This window comes from Peromyscus eremicus, chromosome 4 (assembly GCF_949786415.1).
Source record: "Peromyscus eremicus chromosome 4, PerEre_H2_v1, whole genome shotgun sequence".
Lineage (NCBI taxonomy): Eukaryota > Metazoa > Chordata > Mammalia > Rodentia > Cricetidae > Peromyscus > Peromyscus eremicus.
Window position 1 is genome coordinate 48,800,855 of NC_081419.1, and position 19,107 is coordinate 48,819,961.

The 19,107-nt window shown below is 44.8% G+C and overlaps 1 protein-coding gene across 1 annotated transcript in view; it reads left to right on the plus strand.

Moving 5' to 3' along the window:
- Gad1 (glutamate decarboxylase 1) overlaps positions 1-19,107 on the plus strand; it is a 39,835-nt gene that overhangs the window by 17,980 nt on the left and 2,748 nt on the right. The window contains exons 5-14 of the mRNA XM_059260664.1: positions 532-622; positions 7,222-7,334; positions 8,434-8,549; positions 8,633-8,712; positions 8,939-8,993; positions 9,923-10,039; positions 11,341-11,405; positions 13,721-13,799; positions 14,987-15,136; positions 18,036-18,143. Of these exons, the coding sequence (XP_059116647.1) occupies positions 532-622; positions 7,222-7,334; positions 8,434-8,549; positions 8,633-8,712; positions 8,939-8,993; positions 9,923-10,039; positions 11,341-11,405; positions 13,721-13,799; positions 14,987-15,136; positions 18,036-18,143 (974 nt within the window). The remainder of the gene's footprint in view (positions 1-531; positions 623-7,221; positions 7,335-8,433; positions 8,550-8,632; positions 8,713-8,938; positions 8,994-9,922; positions 10,040-11,340; positions 11,406-13,720; positions 13,800-14,986; positions 15,137-18,035; positions 18,144-19,107) is intronic.

Here is a 19,107-nt window from a genome sequence, read left to right on the forward strand (position 1 = left end):
CATGTGCATGCAGTGTTCACAGGGGCCAGGAGAGAGCGTCAGATCACCTGGGATTGGAGTTACCCATGGTTATAGGCCACCATGTGAGTGCTAGGAATTAAACGTGGGTCCTCTGGAAGAGCAGCCAATGTTCTTAACCACTGAGCCATCATCCTAGACCCAAAAAATTTTCAATTTTTAATTTAAAAACATGCTGCCTTAGAAACATAGACATCTGAGGGTATCATTGGTGCTAATTTCTCCTTCTCCAGTACCGTTGGAGAACTCTAGCAGACCATAGGATGGAGATTACATCCATGTGGTCCAGCCCTTTTGCTCTGACGATAGATTAAAAAATCTGGTGGCGCACGCCTTTAATCCCAGCACTCGGGAGGCAGAGCCAGGCGGATCTCTGTGAGTTCGAGGCCAGCCTGGGCTACCAAGTGAGTTCCAGGAAAGGCGCAAAGCTACACAGAGAAACCCTGTCTCAAAAAAAAAAAAAAAAAAAAAAAAATCTGGCTTTGCCTTAATGCTTGCCTGTTGCCATTCTAGGTCATCCTCGATTTTTCAACCAGCTCTCTACTGGTTTGGATATCATTGGTTTAGCCGGCGAATGGCTGACATCAACCGCCAATACCAATATGTGAGTCTCGTGAATTCTTTTCCTATAAGCATACATGATACGTATGGCTTGCTGTTAAAAAGTTCAACTCTGACAGTTCTGTTCTCTTGCAGTTCTTTTTTCTCATAAAATCTTTTAGATTTTCCACAAAGTAAAAAACTATTCTCGAATAATGCAATAAGAGCATGCTTGTGAGAAATGATTCGCTTTGAATGTCTGTGTGAACTTGCATAACAGACTGTTTCTCTGCATGTACATCTTAAAAGGTCATGCTTTGGGCTATGATTTTAGTTTCCTTTTCCACTCAAGCACATTAGTACTTATCACTTAGGCTGTATTTCCTCCATAATTAAGCTACTATTAACCACCAATCAGTTTGATCAACCTATTGATTAACTAAAAATTCTACAATGACATTCGTCTACTGCAGCTATAGCATGTTTTCATTTCAAAATAACTGGTGGTTTTTGCTGAGTTTAACACTTGGAAACCTCAGCTTCTTATGTAGACAACACTTTCATTTAGTTCTGCAATCTCTTAAATTTATATGAAACTTATTCCAAGATTTTAAAGGTACAAGTACAGCCTGGGTAGTCTCAACACTCACCCCAAAATTTCCTGTGCACATGTACACAAAATGTCCTGTACCTTTGGGGGTAAGAATGTATTACAAGATATAGAGGGTCACCATAGCTTAAGGATGATTATCTTCTCCCTCAACCCTAATGACAGTGTTTTACCACTATCAGTTTCATCCAGACAGTGCCATAGCTTTCAATTAAAGTATCCAAAGGAAATTAGTGAAGCAAATTTATTACAATAATTTAATAATAACTACATAAGAACCTCAGGGGTGTCTGTCACTGCTGCGGTGTTGAGAAAATACTTATTTGTCATTTGTGAGTTACTCTGTGGCACTGGGGATCAAACCCAGGCCTATGGCATGCTAAGCATGCATTCTGCCTTTGGGCTTCAGCCCCCGACTCACTTTTTAAGTTGGTTGCCAAGTAGATAGATTCCGAAAAATGAGCTTAGGTGAGTGGGTGGGATTGTGAGAAGCGCCACTTGACAGGAGACGGAACACCGCTTATTAAAACTCAGGGCAATCCCTTTCTCTTCAACCAAACCAAAAGGGCAGCTTTAAACTACGGATCGCTCATGCGCATCCCAAGGCCGCCTAGTGCTGCGACTCAAAACACTAAAACTGCACACAGAAATTCAGACAAAAATTTAAAAGTAAATAGGGCAAGTGGAGCCTTTTATGGTAAACGGCAGAAACATTCAACTGATTGGAAAATGAAAGTGGCTTCACACTCCCTGCTCAAGAGTCATGACATCCTCACGGTGTGAATTCAGGTCAGAGATGCAATTGCCTCCCGTAACTCCCTCAAACATAAAGCCCTCCTTCACCGTCTTTGCTCTATTATGGTTTGTAGAATAAAATAGTTATCAACAAGCACAAACATCATAACACACTAATTATAACCAGAAGAAAATACACTAATGCTTAATTGTAGCATCTAACGGGAAGGAACAACTTAAATTAGAAAATGCATTGTTTGTTTTAACCCAGCAATTTAGGAAGTAAGTGAGAAAAGCAGAGAGAAGGGTGTGTATGCATCTGGGCTGGGGGGTGTGGCTCGGGGGTAGATGACTTACTAGGCTATAGGTTTGATCTTCCCTGACTCCCCAAAAGGTACATGTTCAGCAAGGCCTAAATGTCCGTAGTGATACAGACATTGCATTCACCAGTCTTTAAATACGTGTTCTATAGCCTCTGGCTGTAGCATCTAATATATGTGTAGTCAATATCAAGGTAAATAAAGAGTTCACCCCTTTGAACCATTTATAATTAAATCCTCTCTTAAAAGCTTTTCTTGAACGAGAAAACTCTCATGGATTCTTTTTTTCCCCTCTTCTGGTCTATATTCATAAAATCAAAGTCCTTGACTCTTCCCTTAGCTCAGCTCAGCCATGAAACACTAAAATATGTCCCAGCCATCTGAGGTCAAGGCCAAGCCAGCTAAATGACACATAGTAATTGCCTCTCCACTGAACAGGAGGTATTTGTAAAATATGATTCGATTCCAACAGATCGATAGAGAAGGTTATTTAAAATAGTGAAAGAGTTCCTGTCAGCTCTGGGGACAGGCATTGTGTGAGGAAGTGATAACTGTTCTCTCGACAGTCTCCTCAGCCAGGTGCCCTGGAAGATCATGACATGTGGCAGAATCGCAGGCACGCAGGTACATTTGCTCCCTTGTGACAATTCCTTCCACAGCTAGGAACGCTGTTCCAAATAAGCCTGGGAGAGACTGGCAGGAGAGCTTTATTCTGGCCAATTGTGATTTAATTACTGATATGCTCATACCTCTCCCCCCACCCCCCACCGACCCACATCCATTGAGTTTGGGTAGCCCTGGTGAAAGTGTAATTACCACCTTCTGGAAAAGTCCTTTCCAAGAATGATCCGATATCCCTATTCAGATGGACGTGTCGGGCATCTGACTGGTTAGTGAAGAAAGAACATTAATGTCCATGCTTTCATACCAGTGTGTGCATGCAGCTCTGAGACCTGTTCTCCAAGCAAGGATCAATGAGGATACAACAAAACCTTTGGGAATGTGCAGCTGTTCTTGGCGTATAACCCTCTTCTCTTTCAAAGCAAGTCCACCAAGAACAGCTGTGCAGGGTGTATAAGCAACAGCACCTGGTGTAATATGTAACTGTGAGAGCAAGATCTGCCTCACTTCTTTGCCATGAGCTTGAGGGTCTCGGGCATCTATTGCTTTGTTCTCACGGAAGTTGCCCTGGAGAAATTTCCCGTGGAGTTATCCGTCACCATACACTGAGGGCAAGCTGTTAGAGCAGACCCTGCAACAAGCCGTTCCCATTTGTCATCAAGAAAGAGCTGCGGCATAAAGGACTGGGATTTCTGACCCTGAACCGACAACCAAGATCTCCCACAAATCAAAGTGTTCCTCTGAGTTTCTATCTTTCCATCAGGAAAAGCAGGGGCAGCGATGTCTTCCCTACAGAGTGGTTCTGAGGACTTACCAATGGCCCAGTCCTAAGTGCCTACAGCGTACAAGACGCCCACACCCCCAGGATAGCTAGGCACACACAGCCTCCTGGCTCGAGTTTCTAACTCTTGCCATCTCTGGACAAAAGAACACCTCCCTAAGCTCCCCTTAAGTACCTTACTTATGTCACCTGCCACATCTGTAGAGAGAGGAAGTCTAAGAAGATTGTGACAACAGCCAGTGTGGAAGGGTCTTTTGTTAAAGTCAGAAAATCCAGGTTCTTTTGAGCCTTTCTGGTTCATATTATAATGTAAAGCTCCCGGCTACAAAGTTACTTCGCGTTGCATGCTGATTGCTGGAGTTCAAGTGGTTACTTTCTCTTTCAAAACTCAGGGGAGCAGGAGGGCGTGATGGACTGAGGGGCTGAGAAAGAAAGGAAGAGAAGGAAGCAGGACTGGCAGGCATAGCAGAGGCATAGCATTACCACTAAAAAAAAAAAAAAAATCTCAGAAGTCACCCAAAATACTTCCCATAGCAATTGTTGGGCCATAGCTAGCCCCACAATTGTGCATAACGAAGCTAGTAAAGACAGTCCCTGGTCTTGATGAAGCAAAACTCTAAACAGACTGTAGCGACAGAAAAGACAGTCAGTGTAGTTAATGACTGGCAGACTGCATCTTGACAATCAGTTTACTTTAATTCTGAGTACATCTCACCAGCAAGGTGAGGTGCTGGTGGAGGGGCCGACCCCCTCCCTACTCAGAATCCTCCCTTAGCATCCTGGCATCTTGCTGTTTTTAAATCCTTACTTCCAATCCGCCTTCTTACGCTGTAGCCCAAGGCCTTTTGCAGAGCTACTATACTGATCTTGGATCCTGAAACGTAACCGTGTTCTGTGACTTCAGCATCCCACCAGCTTCTTCTGGATCTGCATTGACCTTTGGTCTCTTGACTTCATCCTTCACCGGTCATTTAGGGAAGGGGTGTCTAACCTGGGGTCCAAGTTGTAAGGGGAAGAATTTCTTACAGTTGTACACAAAATGATGTGTATACCCACACCTTTTACCTGGAGATAGGGGCTATAGGTTTCCTAGGGTTCCTAAAGGGGTCTCTGAAGCAATGAAGTCAAGGTCTACTGATCTAGACTGCAAAGCCTTTCATAAGAATGTGGATACAGGAAGAACCCTCTCACTACAGGGTCAGAAGTATCTGGAAGGAAACATCTCATTGGCCCATTTCTCAGATTATGAGTCAACATCCATGACCAGGAAGTATCCAGAGAAAACTTTGCAAATTTGTAGTTGTCCTAGGCACACACAGCTCTTGTCCCTCAAAAGATTTTTCGAAGCTTCTAGGAAAGGAAAGATATGAGCACTAAGTTTGGGGGTCAGTATAGTACTAGCTGTGAGATAACTGGTCCCCCAGGCCAAGGCAGAAACCCTCAAACAAGATGCAGCTCAAGGCAAGGACCAAATGCTGTATTCACCCTAGTAAGTATCCATCTTAAGCTTGGGGATGGTGTCCTGTAACATCTTTGTCTCCTCCAAACACAGGGGACAGTGAAGTGCAGAACAGCCTCTCTGTATCTGGTGAAGAGAACTGAAAGAAAGCTTAGGAACCACATACCAACATAGACAAGGACTCAGAAGTACATGAGACCAGATGGTCTCCTAAGGGAGCTCTAGATTCTTCTTGCCTGTCCTGAAAGGAATGGCCATGTTCTTGGTCCTTAGCAAGGGAGACTGATTCGTACAGATGTGAGTGCTAAGTTGATTGTATGCTGAAACACACATCAAACCAGCTCCTTGGTTTTCAGTCCCATACATTCTCCCTCCCCAACATGGTTCCTCCCTGACCATCTAATACTGACTTACCTCTAACTCAACTCTCATCCAGGCCTTGAGATGGTTTTGCTATTATAGTGTGTGATTCCACTGTTCCTTTCCTTGGCCCAGGGAGACTTCTTGTTGGTATTTGACAGTGTGAGATCTGAGCACACAGACTGCCCCCACCCAGTACCTCTTCACCATGAGGACGCCTTGGCCGTTCCAACATTTCCAAAAGTCAGCGGAACCACAGATAATACATTTGTTCAACAATGTGGAGATGCAGCCCATGAGTTTGCCTCTTGCTACACTCAGCATCCCAGGCTAAACCAGGAACCCTTCTCTTCTTCTTCCTTCATCAGGCCATCAGACATGAGGGAGTGTTGGTTGCTACGGTGATGGGGCTCAGAGCAGAACCAAAGCATGAGTGTGACCTCCAGAGGTGATGGTAACTGAACACATGTTTTCCAAGGGTCTTCCTCCCAAATTTTCAGGGGACCCCCCTCAAGGAATATAGACATACTCCTTTTGAAACAAAATCCTGTCCTCCTCCCACCAGCCATATCCCCTGAGGATCCTCTTGGGTCTTTTTTTGTCATCTTGTACTGCCACATGATTAATGTGACCGCTTTTTTGCCTCCTGATTAAAGCTCGGTGGCTTCACCTGTGCTTTACCCTATAGCAATAGTTATCTCATCCTTGCAAATAGCTTTTCTAAGTCATTAAGTAAGATTCCCATTAGTCTTTGGCATTGGCATTCAACCCCAAACCCCTAAATGATGACAGGGCCTCCTGTATCACTTGGCTGGGTTGACCTAGGCATCTCTTTTCAGCTAGGATGGTCTTGGCTCAGCCTACAGACACCAAAGCTCAAGGAGTTCAAGCCAAAACAAGAAAAAGAGCCTCAGAGTTTAGTAAATACAGTCTGTCTTCAGGCTCGATTTTCTGTGGATGGTCTTCCTCGACTTCTCTTGGACCCTGTTTAGTACCCTGATCTGCAATGGTTGTCTGACCAGCCAGAGCCACTGCTTTGAGCTTCTTTTAAAAGAACGTGGCTTGCTTCATTTACATCTGTTTGTTGGGACTCAGAGGCAAGCTGCCAGGAGATCTGATACCCGCAGTCAGATACGTACGCAAGTTGGGCCGTCTTCTTGTTATTTATAATTTGTAATTAGAAAATCATCACTTCTAATTATTTTTGACAGACATTGACTCCAAGGAGTTATAGATACATGGTTGTCCTTAGGGATTATTAGAAGAAAGAACATGTAGATAATTACATTGAGATCTTTAAAACACGGGTCAATATTCCCAATTATCTTCAGCTTTCAAATGTTTACATTGTTTCTAAAAGATAGACGTTAGCCCTGCCTATGAGCATGAAACTGGCAGTCCTTTAATAAAGAAAAAAAAAGGCTCAACCAATTGTAAGTAGAAGCTAATATACAGTTTTTCAAATTAACATTTGCACTGCCCTACAAATAGTGATGGCGAATCCTCTCCTCTGGGTGGGCCACACCTGAGACAGGTGAGACTCTCTTTTGCTGGTGAAATATCTCACAGCAGACTTCCCACCACCTCTCTTGATAACCCGGGCTGATTGTTGACACTTTAGGACTGGCGACACGTGATTTCAGGAAGCAAATCGTTTTAGCGGTTTTTGAGCATCCGTTTTTAGTACCTAGCTCCAACTGCTGAACCAGCGGTCTGTGTTCATCCAAGAAGTCGGCTTATTTCTTCGTTTTCCTCCTTCCTCTCATCACCACTCCAGGTTCACATATGAGATTGCGCCTGTCTTTGTTCTCATGGAGCAGATCACACTTAAGAAGATGAGGGAGATCGTTGGGTGGTCAAGTAAAGATGGTGATGGCATCTTTTCTCCTGGTAGGTTTTTTCCCTATAATTGGTTGTCCTCGATACTGCCAATGTGGATCTTTTCCTTTTTTATTAAAATTACCAACATAGGTCAATTATAGAAATTAATGGGTTTCATTGTGACATTTGCATATATGCATATCTTACAGTCAATGATCGTTAACTTCTGCCTCCCTATCTTTGTCAGAATGAAGGCTAGCAAGAACGCTACCCACCCACCCCCTGTGAACTAACTAACCAAGGCTGTGTCTGGGTCATGCTAAATGGTGCTCTTCTGACAATAGCAAAACTAGGGATCAGTGAATCCGATTATCACTTAACTGACTTCAGCCCAAATATTGGATCTACTTTAGTCTCTAATTCAAAGTAGATACAATAAAAATCTTTAGAACAAAGGCAGCTATTCTTGTTGGTAAGAAGCAGTTATAGATGGTGTTAGTGGCAGAGTAAGAATACAATTGGCCAGGCAGCTCCAGCAGACCACTGATTTGCCTATTTCATTCTCAGGGAACTGAGGGAAGGCCAAAGTGACTAGCTTGTGTTGACTAAACTTGGATAGTTACCTCATTTGTTCTTGTATCTTTAGTTAGAGTGACATGGGCGAGTTTTTGTCTGTTTAAATAAGCTTAGACCTCTCCTAGACTCACTAACTCAGCCGGGCTGTTCTTTGAAGAGCATACCCAAGCCGGTAGCCAAGAGATGCACTATTTCTTTGTGCAAGTTCCATTACTCTTTTTCTGTCTTTCTGAACTCAGGGAGCAGATTCAGCTTTGTTCGGTAAAGAGATTACACAGAAGACGGAAGCTGGGAGGCTGTAACTTACCATGTCTCTGCAGCTGCTACCACTGCCTCTTGTATTCTATATAGGCTTTGGATAGGCACTGAAATACATGAGTCATCTCCAGCAGAATTGCCTACACAGCTTTGGAGATACGTGTAACCCCTTCAAGTCTCAAAGCAAAGGGTCCTGAGGAAAGTCCCTAAGAGTAAGGAAGCCAGGAAAACTTTCAGGATACTGTCCTTTCCCTTCTTGAAACATCAGCTCAACCTTTGTGTTGGAAACACAACAGAGCCCCAGCAATCTCCTGCCATGTCTGCTTGTTGATAGGGGGAGCCATATCGAACATGTACAGCATCATGGCTGCTCGCTACAAGTACTTTCCAGAAGTTAAGACAAAGGGTATGGCGGCTGTGCCCAAACTCGTCCTCTTCACCTCAGAACACGTGAGTTGGAGACTCTGACTTGTAGACGGTGGCGGTTTTTAAGGGACTACCTGACTTTTAACCCCAGCCTCCATTTATTGCAGAGTCACTACTCCATAAAGAAAGCTGGGGCTGCACTTGGCTTCGGAACCGACAACGTGGTTTTGATAAAGTGCAATGAAAGGTAGGCAGGGAAAGTGAGCATTAGTTCTTGATGTATTAAATGTGTTCATCTGTTAAATTTGTTTTATTGTGCTTAAGGACTGACTCAGTACAGTGTGCCAAGCTGCTAATGGTCTGTTGAAAATATCCAATTAAATTACTTTTTGCTGCTGATGATAAGGGATTTTTTTTCTTATATAATCTTGTTGATTCTTTATTTTAATGTCTTTCTTTTGTAACAATTACAGGGGGAAGATAATTCCAGCTGACTTAGAGGCAAAAATTCTTGAAGCCAAGCAAAAGGTGTGTATGATTTGGTACATGTGAAACTTCAGTGAATACTTTTTAAAAAATGACTTGTTTCTGACCTATACAGTGAAAATTTTTGATACTGGGATAATTTTATTTCTCAGATTCCTATCTCAAATACTCACTTCTTTCCACCTTTTGCCCTCAAAGCTGAGTCTACAAGACATACATTGTGTGTGTGTGTGTGTGTGTGTGTGTGTGTGTGTAAAAAATGAAGAATCAGCCATTAAATCACTATATGTCAAGTCATCAGTTTGATGTTCTTCACTAAATCTACTACCTGGGATTCAGAAAAATTCAGACAAACTGAACTTTTTGTCTATTTCTTGTTAGATGTAATCTCATTTTAATAAGTGCAATTCTATCTTGGGACTCTGTTTAGCGAAGTGCTCCCGCACCCAGGCAGATGGCTCACAGTACTTGGCAAATCCAGCTCAAAAAACTCTACTAAAGAAAGCTGTGTTCTGTTCCCAGCACCAAAAGGCCTGGCATGTAAAAGTCACTCAAAAGAAACAAAACAAAATAACCCTGTTGAATGAATGAGTGAGCAAGAATACCTTTAGCTGTGGCTCTGATCCACACCAGCTCGGCTCACTGTTAGAAATGAACATTGTTGCCTTCCACTTCCCGTAGAAATGAGCAGACGAGAAGGTTAGATAGCCCAGAGAAAGGGACTGGGGAGCTGGCTCAGTGGTTAAGAGGGCATACCACTCCTCCACGGAACCAGAGTTTCATTCCCAGCACCCACACTAGGCTTAACAACCACCTGTAACTTCAGCTCTAAGGTGTCTGAAATCCTTTTCTATGCTCTGAGGGCACTGGCGCACACACACACACACACACACACACACACACACACACACACACACATGAAAACACGTTTTTTTAAAATCCACTAATCAGCTATCTCTTTCACCTTGCAGGGATATGTTCCCCTCTATGTCAATGCAACCGCAGGCACCACTGTTTATGGGGCTTTTGATCCAATACAGGAGATTGCAGACATATGTGAGAAATACAGCCTCTGGCTCCACGTCGACGTAAGTGCCCCCTTTCATACACAGCCCTGTCCTGTTAAGGGGCAGAAACAGCCCTGCTTTCTGCTTTGCCTCCAGCTGCTCTGAACACCCTCCCTCCCTGGCTCTTTCTACACATGTTAGCTCCTGCTCCTCCCCACTAGTCAGCCAGCCATTCATGAATAGTACCGGCCACAGAACCTGGTCACCCTCTGGGATTCATCCCGGGTCCTTACTGCCCAATAGTTGTCTGGTGTGGCTCCTTCTAGAATCTACTGTGATGAGCAGTGCCTCCCCTGGTTGCTTTATTTGGATGAATGAATGCAAAGTAAAGTATAGTTGATATCAGAGAGAGAGAGAGAAAAATAATACATAACATACAGAAAGTGGCCTTGAGTGTGAACACTCAGTCACTGCCTGCACCCCCGCCTGTGACACTTCTAAAAATGCCCATATGCTGCATGCAGGGAAATAGGAAGTACACAGAAGACATGAGCAACTATGAGAATGAGTCTCAGAGTTTCCCAGTAACAGCAAATGTGCACTCCTACATATGTGATTGGGGCCTTTTATTTCTTCTTTCCTGCCTCATTTCTCTCTCTCTCTCTCTCTCTCTCTCTCTCTCTCTCTCTCTCTCTCTCTCTCTCTCTCTTCTGTCCATTCTCTAACTGGATGTGATTTCTTGGAAACAGACAATAGGAAAGTCTGTCCCACTATTGAATAAATGGCTAACAAAGGCTGTGCTGTGTCTCATGCTATGCCAGGCTATCCAGTAAAACACGTCCCATGGTACCCACAAGAGTGTCTTGCTATGACTGGAACTTTGTGGGGTCTCCAAACCCAGCAGGAGTTGGTGCTTTCTGAGTGTCTCAGCATTGGTTTGGAAGAGGCAGGCAACTGCGCCTGCCTTTTAAACAGCCTTCAATACCTTCTTGGCAAAGGAGAGACATGTATTGGGCTCAGAGAATCCCTGGCTTCCCACAGCACTTTGGGCCATTGGGTCTTGATCCACAGCCACCACAAACTCCACCCGCTTTTTCTACATCATTAAGACATTCTCTGGAGGAAGTTTATGTAAAGAAATAGTAAGTGAAGCAGAGCCTGCCATCTGTGCAACCAGAATTGTCACTGTGGACTTATTCCATAAGTCATCTACCCTTTGTGTCACCTTCACTGGCCTGGAACTTGCTATGTAGGCAAGGATGGCCTTGAACTCAGAGATCTGCCTGTTTCCGCTTCCCTAGAGCTGGAACTAAAGCCGTGCCCAGCTTGGTTTTAGATTCTTCAGGATCACAGCTCTTCTTGTCTCTTTTCTGTCCTTGCAGGCTGCCTGGGGTGGTGGGCTGCTCATGTCCCGGAAGCACCGTCACAAACTCAGCGGCATAGAGAGGTACGGTGGACTTGGTAGCCTTCCCCCATCTGCATCAGAGACACTGTACACCCCGGTCCAGCCCTTCCACTTCCAACCTTGGTGTCAGCCTTAATTCCCCCAGCCCTGATTTTTCAGTGGGGGATCTCAATCTGGCTAGGCACACTTTAGCTCGCCTGGTGCTTCTTGACTGTTTCCTGCATGCTTTATTTGAGTCCTCAGTTCACAATCGCAGGTGCCTAGGGAGGAGAAAAGAAAGGTGAAGGGGTCAGGGAGGTCTCTGATTCCTTCAGCTCTTCTTCCTCAGTAAGGTGACTGATGACTGATAGACCCAGCTCCCCTCACTTATCTCGGTAGCTATGGCAAAAGAGAGATGGGAAGCAAAGATGTAGAAAAGAGTATTTCAGGCAGTGGGCATGGTCAGTACAAAGGGCCCTGAGACATGACAGTCTTGAGGACAGTGGGCATGAAGCAAAGTGAAAGAACTGAAGGGCCGGCCAGTAAGAAAACTGGGCCAGGCAAGCTCACCAGAACACCTCCTAGCAACGGCTCTGGCTTCATAGCTGCTACTGTGCCTGGTCCCTTCTGTCTGTTCTGAAATGCCACTGTCAACACGAGGCTGGCTTCTGAAAGACGAAATATAGGACCCCGTAATTTGGGTGGAAATACACAGAATGTAGATGAGCCAGCCCAACTGTACTTTAGACTTCTCAGAGGGTTTCGTTGTCCATCCTCGGACCCAGGACCAGGTGAAGGAATTGACACTAGACCTGCTCTTTTTGACATTAAGGCATGCGAGTCTTCTGAAGGGCGCCAAACCCACATTGTGTCCTGTTTCCTTCCGCTTGCAGCAGCAGAGACTCATTTACTTCACACCTTCAGGACATTCAGTAAATCATTTTTAAAGACATCTTATGAGATCTAAGTACAGTTTTTAATGGCTTGATTTGTGACAGCCGTGACAAAATTTGTTAAGTTCGTGCCTTCTAAATGTGGCTTGACAGGGATTTTTTCCTGTGACGTCAGCACTTAGTCACCCTTCCTGGGGATTCCTCCCAGGTCTCTTTCATGAGGTTTCCTTTTTATGCATGTAAGGGAAAAGTTCTTCAACCTCTGCCCCCTTCTTGAAACTCAGAACACACACACACACACACACACACACACACACACACACACACACACACCATGAAGGACCTAAGGAAGAGGCTAAAAACCCACAGCAAGGGCTTAGTGCTGGGAGTACACACACAGTATAACTCCAAGGCAGTTGTTATATCAGAGGAAACACCTTTCTCGGGTATTAAAATGCAGAGTCCAGCTGTGGCCAAGGCCATCAGAAAAGGGTCTGTAACCCACTGAAGCATATTTCCCAAGTTTGAATCATTATACATTACACTCAGTTGTTTCTGCAGTGTCCTAGCCTGTGTGCTCCTTAGTCATCTAATTGTGTCTGACAGAGTGATGCAGTTGCTAGGAGACCATGCTTGCTAAGTGAGCATTGCAGCCCAGACTGGCAAAAACCATGCTCATTTCTCACTTAATCACCGCTGTTAGCTGGTCCAAGTCTTCGGCAGTTGCCTTAGGTCTTGAAGATCATTGCACTTAGGTGTGCCATCAGCAGGTAGGTCCTCATCACCAGCCCTTCTTTAAACCAAAACAATAAAGCAGGAAGAAGTCCAAGGCTGTCGCCTGGAAGGAGGCAGTCTAGTGTACGGATTGTGAGTGTTGGCTCTATAAAGAGAATCCTGGACTTGGACCTTGGATCCAGCACCTCCCAGCTGTGTGACTTGATAATGTGGTTAACCTGTCTGCGCAGCAGTTTCTCTGTGTCAACTAGAAGTAACAGGAATATCTGCATCGTAGTGTTACTGTGAAAACTATATGTACCAGGCCCTGTGATAGGCATTACGTATTTTATGAACTTGTTTGATCTTTTATTCCATTCTGGTGAGATAGATGTAAACTCTGAAGCACAAATGTGTTATGCAATGTACACAAGCTAGGACATGTCAGGACTAGGATTCAGATTTGCATAGTATACCTGCAAAGCCTGAGTCCTTGGCCACATATCCAGTCATATACACCTAGAGCTCTGGGAAGAGTGGGACACATAATAAGTAAGTAAGTGGCAGCTGCTGTTGAGGGCAGTTATATAGAATTCAGCAGTGCAATACCTTGAGAGACCACCTGCAGCATGCGTTTCTTGTTGAGGATTTAGGAGATGGGGCAAGGAAAGCATCTGTGACTTCAGTGGAGGTGGGTAGGGTGTTCCTCAGGACAAAAGGCTCTTCTCTACCTTCCTCCAATCTTCTCAGAGGTTCCCATGTGTTTTCCAGGGCCAATTCAGTCACCTGGAACCCTCACAAGATGATGGGCGTGTTGCTACAGTGTTCGGCCATTCTGGTCAAGGAAAAGGTTTGTACTCCCTCCAGAGATGTGCCAGCAGCAAGCACATCCCAGTGCTTGAGAAAGGGACGGTTGGTAGCCCCGTTATGAGCCTGCAGACTGTCCTCACCTACCCTCCCAGCTATCTCTATTTTCCTCTCGGCTCTTGCTGTTGGCTGCCCTTTGTCTTAGGGTGCTTGGGACCTGTTGGTGACAGACCCTTTAGTGAAATTCTTTGAGTATTTCTTCATGTCTGCACAGACCTGAGAGGGATTGCTGAGCCACCCAATCAATGAGAACAAACCAGGCTCACTGGAACATACTTTGATTTCTTAGTGGATAGTTGTAGTCTTAATAGCTAAAAAAAAAAAATAAAATGGAGAAATAAACAAATATACTGGCTTAGGGCACTGGGACTGTTAGCCAGAAGGCTTCTGTGAGGCCAACAAGAGGACTCACTGAGTAAAGGAGCTTGCTGACCATTGTGAGGCTCTGAGTTCTATCCCTGGAATCCACATGATGGAAGGAGAAAACTGATTCCCTCAAGTGTCTTCTGATCTCCACATGTACACCATGGTGTACACATGTGTGTGTGTGTGTGTGTGTGCACACATGCAAAATAAATGTAATCTTTTAAAAAGTTTCTGTAAATGAGTTGGAGACAGACTTTCTTCCTCCCCCACACCCAGTGCATGGATACTTCCTAAGCCTGCTGCAGGAGAGGTACCCACTCCAGCCTGTCCCTTGTGAAAGTCAGAACTCACACAGGCTCTCCTCTACTTACCTGAACTTCATAGAGGGTCTTGCATACATTGGAAGAGTTTGGGGTGTAGCATCTGGGGGGACGGAAGTTCTTCCCAGCACTAACTTTCTCACGTGCTGAAGTTTGTAAACTCCAGCCCTGCCCAAAGAATGACAAAGTAATTCCTCTTTGAATGTGACGAACCTCAGAGTACCCACTCAGATTTCCACAGGTCCCTTAGGGGACAGCGAGGCCCTTGTAAGAATCCAACACAAGAGAACATTTTCTAACAGGAGCCACACAAGGCAAGGCAGGGTTGGGGGCGGGCAGGCAGGGGGTTTCCCAAGAACGGCTTTGAAGGACATCTGAACCCACGAAAGGCCTCAGAAGAAAAGACACATGTCCCCAAATCCATCCTTGCACCCACATCTCTGACTGGCGAATGCAGTTGCTTGTGTCTTGATTTCTGTGGCAGGGTATACTCCAAGGATGCAACCAGATGTGCGCAGGCTACCTCTTCCAGCCGGACAAGCAGTATGACGTCTCCTATGATACCGGGGACAAGGCGATTCAGTGTGGCCGTCACGTGGACATCTTCAAGTTCTGGCTGATGTGGAAGGCAAAGGTATGAAGGGGGACAGCCAGGGAACGGAACTATGGCTAGCACAGACTTCCCGGTGAAGGACAGGCAGCCATGTATCACAGATGATTCACTGCGCGTGTAACTGTGTCCAGATAACTGAGTTAACTATATTCTCTTTGTGGATGGAATCTTCCTCCCTGTACCAATCCTCTCTTCTCCAGCTCATTCTCCTTAGTTTGAGTCACCATGGAAACTTCTTATCCTTACAATTCTCTTATTACTAAAAATGTCATCAAGATAAGGACTTCCACAATAATTCTTTTTAAAATTTAAAAAGAGTTATTTTTATCTATTTTGTGTGTGTGTGTGTGTGTGTGTGTTTATGAGTGTGTGTGTGTGTGTGTGTGTGTGTGTGTGTGTGTGTGTGTGCCATGGTGTGCAGGTGGAGGTTAGAACGACACTTGCAGAAGTTAGTTCTCTCCTTGCACCATGTGGGTTCCCAGATCAAACTCAGATTGTCAGGCTTGGCGGCAAGCACCTTTACCCACTGAGCCATCTTGCCTGCCCTCCATAATAATTCTTAAGAATTCTAAAATTATTTAGTGCAGATACAGAAAAAGATATAAGACTGCTGTGTTAGTCTGAAAAGAATCCAGAATTCCTTTATGAGGCACCTCATCAAGGAATATATATGCATAGTATGTATATGTACATAGACTACAGTTTAAAGTTCCACTTAAATAATGACTACCCATTACTTACACTTTATACTCTACTCTGGAAACTGCATAGGGTGTGCATTGTGTGTGGTGCCTGTGTAGATGGGTGTGTATGGCGCTTTGTGTGTGTGGTGCTATATATGTATGTGTGTGTATGAGGCTGTGTGTGTGCGTGTGTGTGTGTGTGTGTGTGTGTGTGTGTGTGTGTGGTACTTTCTGTGCATGTGTTTGTGGAACTCTGTGTGTATGGTGCTGCTGGGATTAGAACTTGACACTTGATGCTGGGGACTCGTGCTGCTGGACTGAAGTACACTGTGCTTGCAGTCATCATCCCCTTGGGTTGCATTTCTGAATCTATGATAAAGCTAAAAAGAATATGAGGAAGGGAGATTCCCACGTGACTGTTTCCAAAGCATTTTCATGCAGCCTGGGTAAAGGCGATTTGGATCTCACAGCCTTGCATCACATCTGTTGTTTCTATTTAGCTTCTCTTTGCTAGTTTTAATAATTTCCCTAGTGCAGATTTGGACTAGCTTTCCCTCCAAACAGTAAGGCTCTCCAGCAATATCTAGTCAGATATTTATTTATTCTATAGGAAAAACTGGCAAGTGAATAGTTTTCTTCCTTGTTAAGTCATCTTGCCTTAATGTAGAGTCTGGATTTGATTTCTCCCACAAAGTAATCGCAGGCATTCTGAGCATATAAATGCCTTCAGCACTGTAAGAGAAAGAGCCCTATCATTTTACACTGCTGTAATGACCGCATGGTGTGTCTCCATAATTACAGCTTCATTTTGTCTAACAGTGGCCTCTTGAACTGTGCCCAGGAGGTTCGGCCCCTGGCTTGTGGAGGGAAGATCCTGGGGTGGAATTCCTTTGCAAGGGAGAGTCCCCAGGGCCACTACCTAGAGAGCTTCCTGTTGGCCAGCTCTGGGTTCTGCCCAGGCTCATCAACTTCTACAGGCCAGCCTCATGCATCTGCTCTCGATAACACCAACCCACTCAGCAGCCTGCATGCTGCTCTGCCAATCAGCCACGCTGGCTTCTGAAACGCACGCTCAACCAGTTTGTCACTAGTTAGAGCTAGTGCAGTCTTGGGGCGTGCACTGAAACCGTGGCTTCCACACCTGCCTGCTGGCCTGTCGCTGGAAGGGAACAACACTGTTCTGTGAAAGGTGGATTGCCTGTGAGGACTGGGGACAGGTGTGGCCAGGATATATGGCTGGGGGGGATGCAGTCTATGATAGTGTCTTTCAAAGCATCTATGATGAAGAACCAGTTGATAGGTCCTTTGACCTGTCACGGACCAATATGAAGCTGTTAAGAAATGAAATGTAAAACACAAAGCTGGAGTCATTACTTGCTAGTACCATCAATAGGTGTGTGTACTTGCTTTAAAGTTTTTGAGTGGAACCAGGAGGTGATTCAGCAGGTAGGGGTGCTTGCCACCAAGTGTTTGAGCCCCAGGAGTAACATGGTGAAGAGAGGACCTGACTCCCACGAGCTGTCATCTGACCTTCACACATAGGCACACACAAGGACACTCATGCCAGAGAGAGAGAGAGAGACAGAGAGACAGAGAGACAGAGAGAGACAGAGACAGAGAGAGACAGAGACAGAGAGAGAGACAGAGAAAGAGAGACAGAGAGAGAGACAGAGAAAGACAGAGACAGAGAGAGACAGAGAGAGAGAGACAGAGAGAGAGAGAGACAGAGAAAGAGGGAGAGACAGAGAGGGAGACAGACAGAGAGAGAGAGAGAGAGAGAGAGAGAGAGAGAGAGAGAGAGAGAGAGAGAGAGGAGAGGGAGATGGACAGACAGACAGACAGAATAAATAAAAGATTTTTTTAAGCTCTTAATTTCAGCTTCTCTACTCATTCCATCCTGGACCTGCTACAGTCTGTAGTCTGGTCTCAGTCCAGATAGGACATGTTGAGTGGCACTATCCAAAGCAACTAGCTTGCGGCTAACTTGTAGGACGCTAACGTGCTGCTGAGGACAACTTCCAAGAGACCAAACCAAGGTCTTCGGAAGAGAAAGCATTTTCTTACACGCAGGGCTTTGAGGAAGCTGCACGGATTTCATTAGCTGGTTCTTCCCAACTGTCTCCAAGACTACGCTTCCTTATTTGACCCATAAACAAGGACAGCATAGCCTTCCCAAATGACCTTCACAGGGAAATGCCACTTGATATCAACAAACACAGTTCTCTTCTTTGAAACAGGGTACTGTGGGATTTGAAAATCAGATCAACAGATGCCTGGAGCTGGCTGAGTACCTCTATGCCAAGATTAAAGCCAGAGAAGAATTTGAGATGGTCTTCGATGGTGAGGTAGGTTGTCCTCATGGACCAGACATGGTGCTCCCAGAAAAACCAGGAGAGGAGTTCCAGAAGCTTGGATGATTGACATCTCGTAATCTCATCCAAAACAGGACTTACACTTTTCCCATGCATGGCCTCTTTCACCCAAGATATCATTACACAACTCTAGGTATATAGATACAAAAAAATAGGCATATTAAGGATGAATAGTAAAGGTAATTATTTCAAAGTAATTCTCTGGTAGACAGTTTTGCTGTGTACTAAAGACTAAAGCGAATTTTCATACTAATGAGATGGGTGCTCTTGTTTATTTTTACACGAAGAATTAAATTTTGGCTGGCTGTGTGATATTGCAAGATGTAGAGGATCCTTAACAGTTTTTCAGAGTTGAATGAGATTTTGATTTTACAATCTCCAATGCAGAGGACGCTGCTTTGCATTAACGTATAGTATATATAGTACAAAAATGTCAGAATGTCAATAGGAAAATATTAAAGTCCTTGTTTTCTGTAATTGAGCCATTTTCTAGAGGCACAGAACACTTTATCTGTACAGTGCAAACACTGCTGTTCATAGCATGCAGCAGGCTGGATTCTGAGGGGAGCCGTTTCAGGCAGCCCTCCTTGACATTGTGTGGCACTACATGGCATGTGCAGTACAGGTATGAACGCCGTATGCCCAAAACCAAGTCTGTAGTGAGGTGACATGAAGCAACTCGCCAGATTCTTTCATTTAGAGTTAAGTTTTGGTCATTCTAGCATCAGAAGTCTTTGCAGTCCTCCACACTCAGTCATACAACCCCAGATAAAGTGACAATGCACAGTTAGAGGTGCTGAGCCCTGAAGGATGTGGCTGTCAACCAGCCCTTCACACCTAGAGTGCTTCCTGTGACAAGCCCTAACCCTTCATTGTTCTGAGCTCTGTCTTGAGTTGGACTCGATCCATGATAAGTATCTCCCAGACCCAAGAAGCT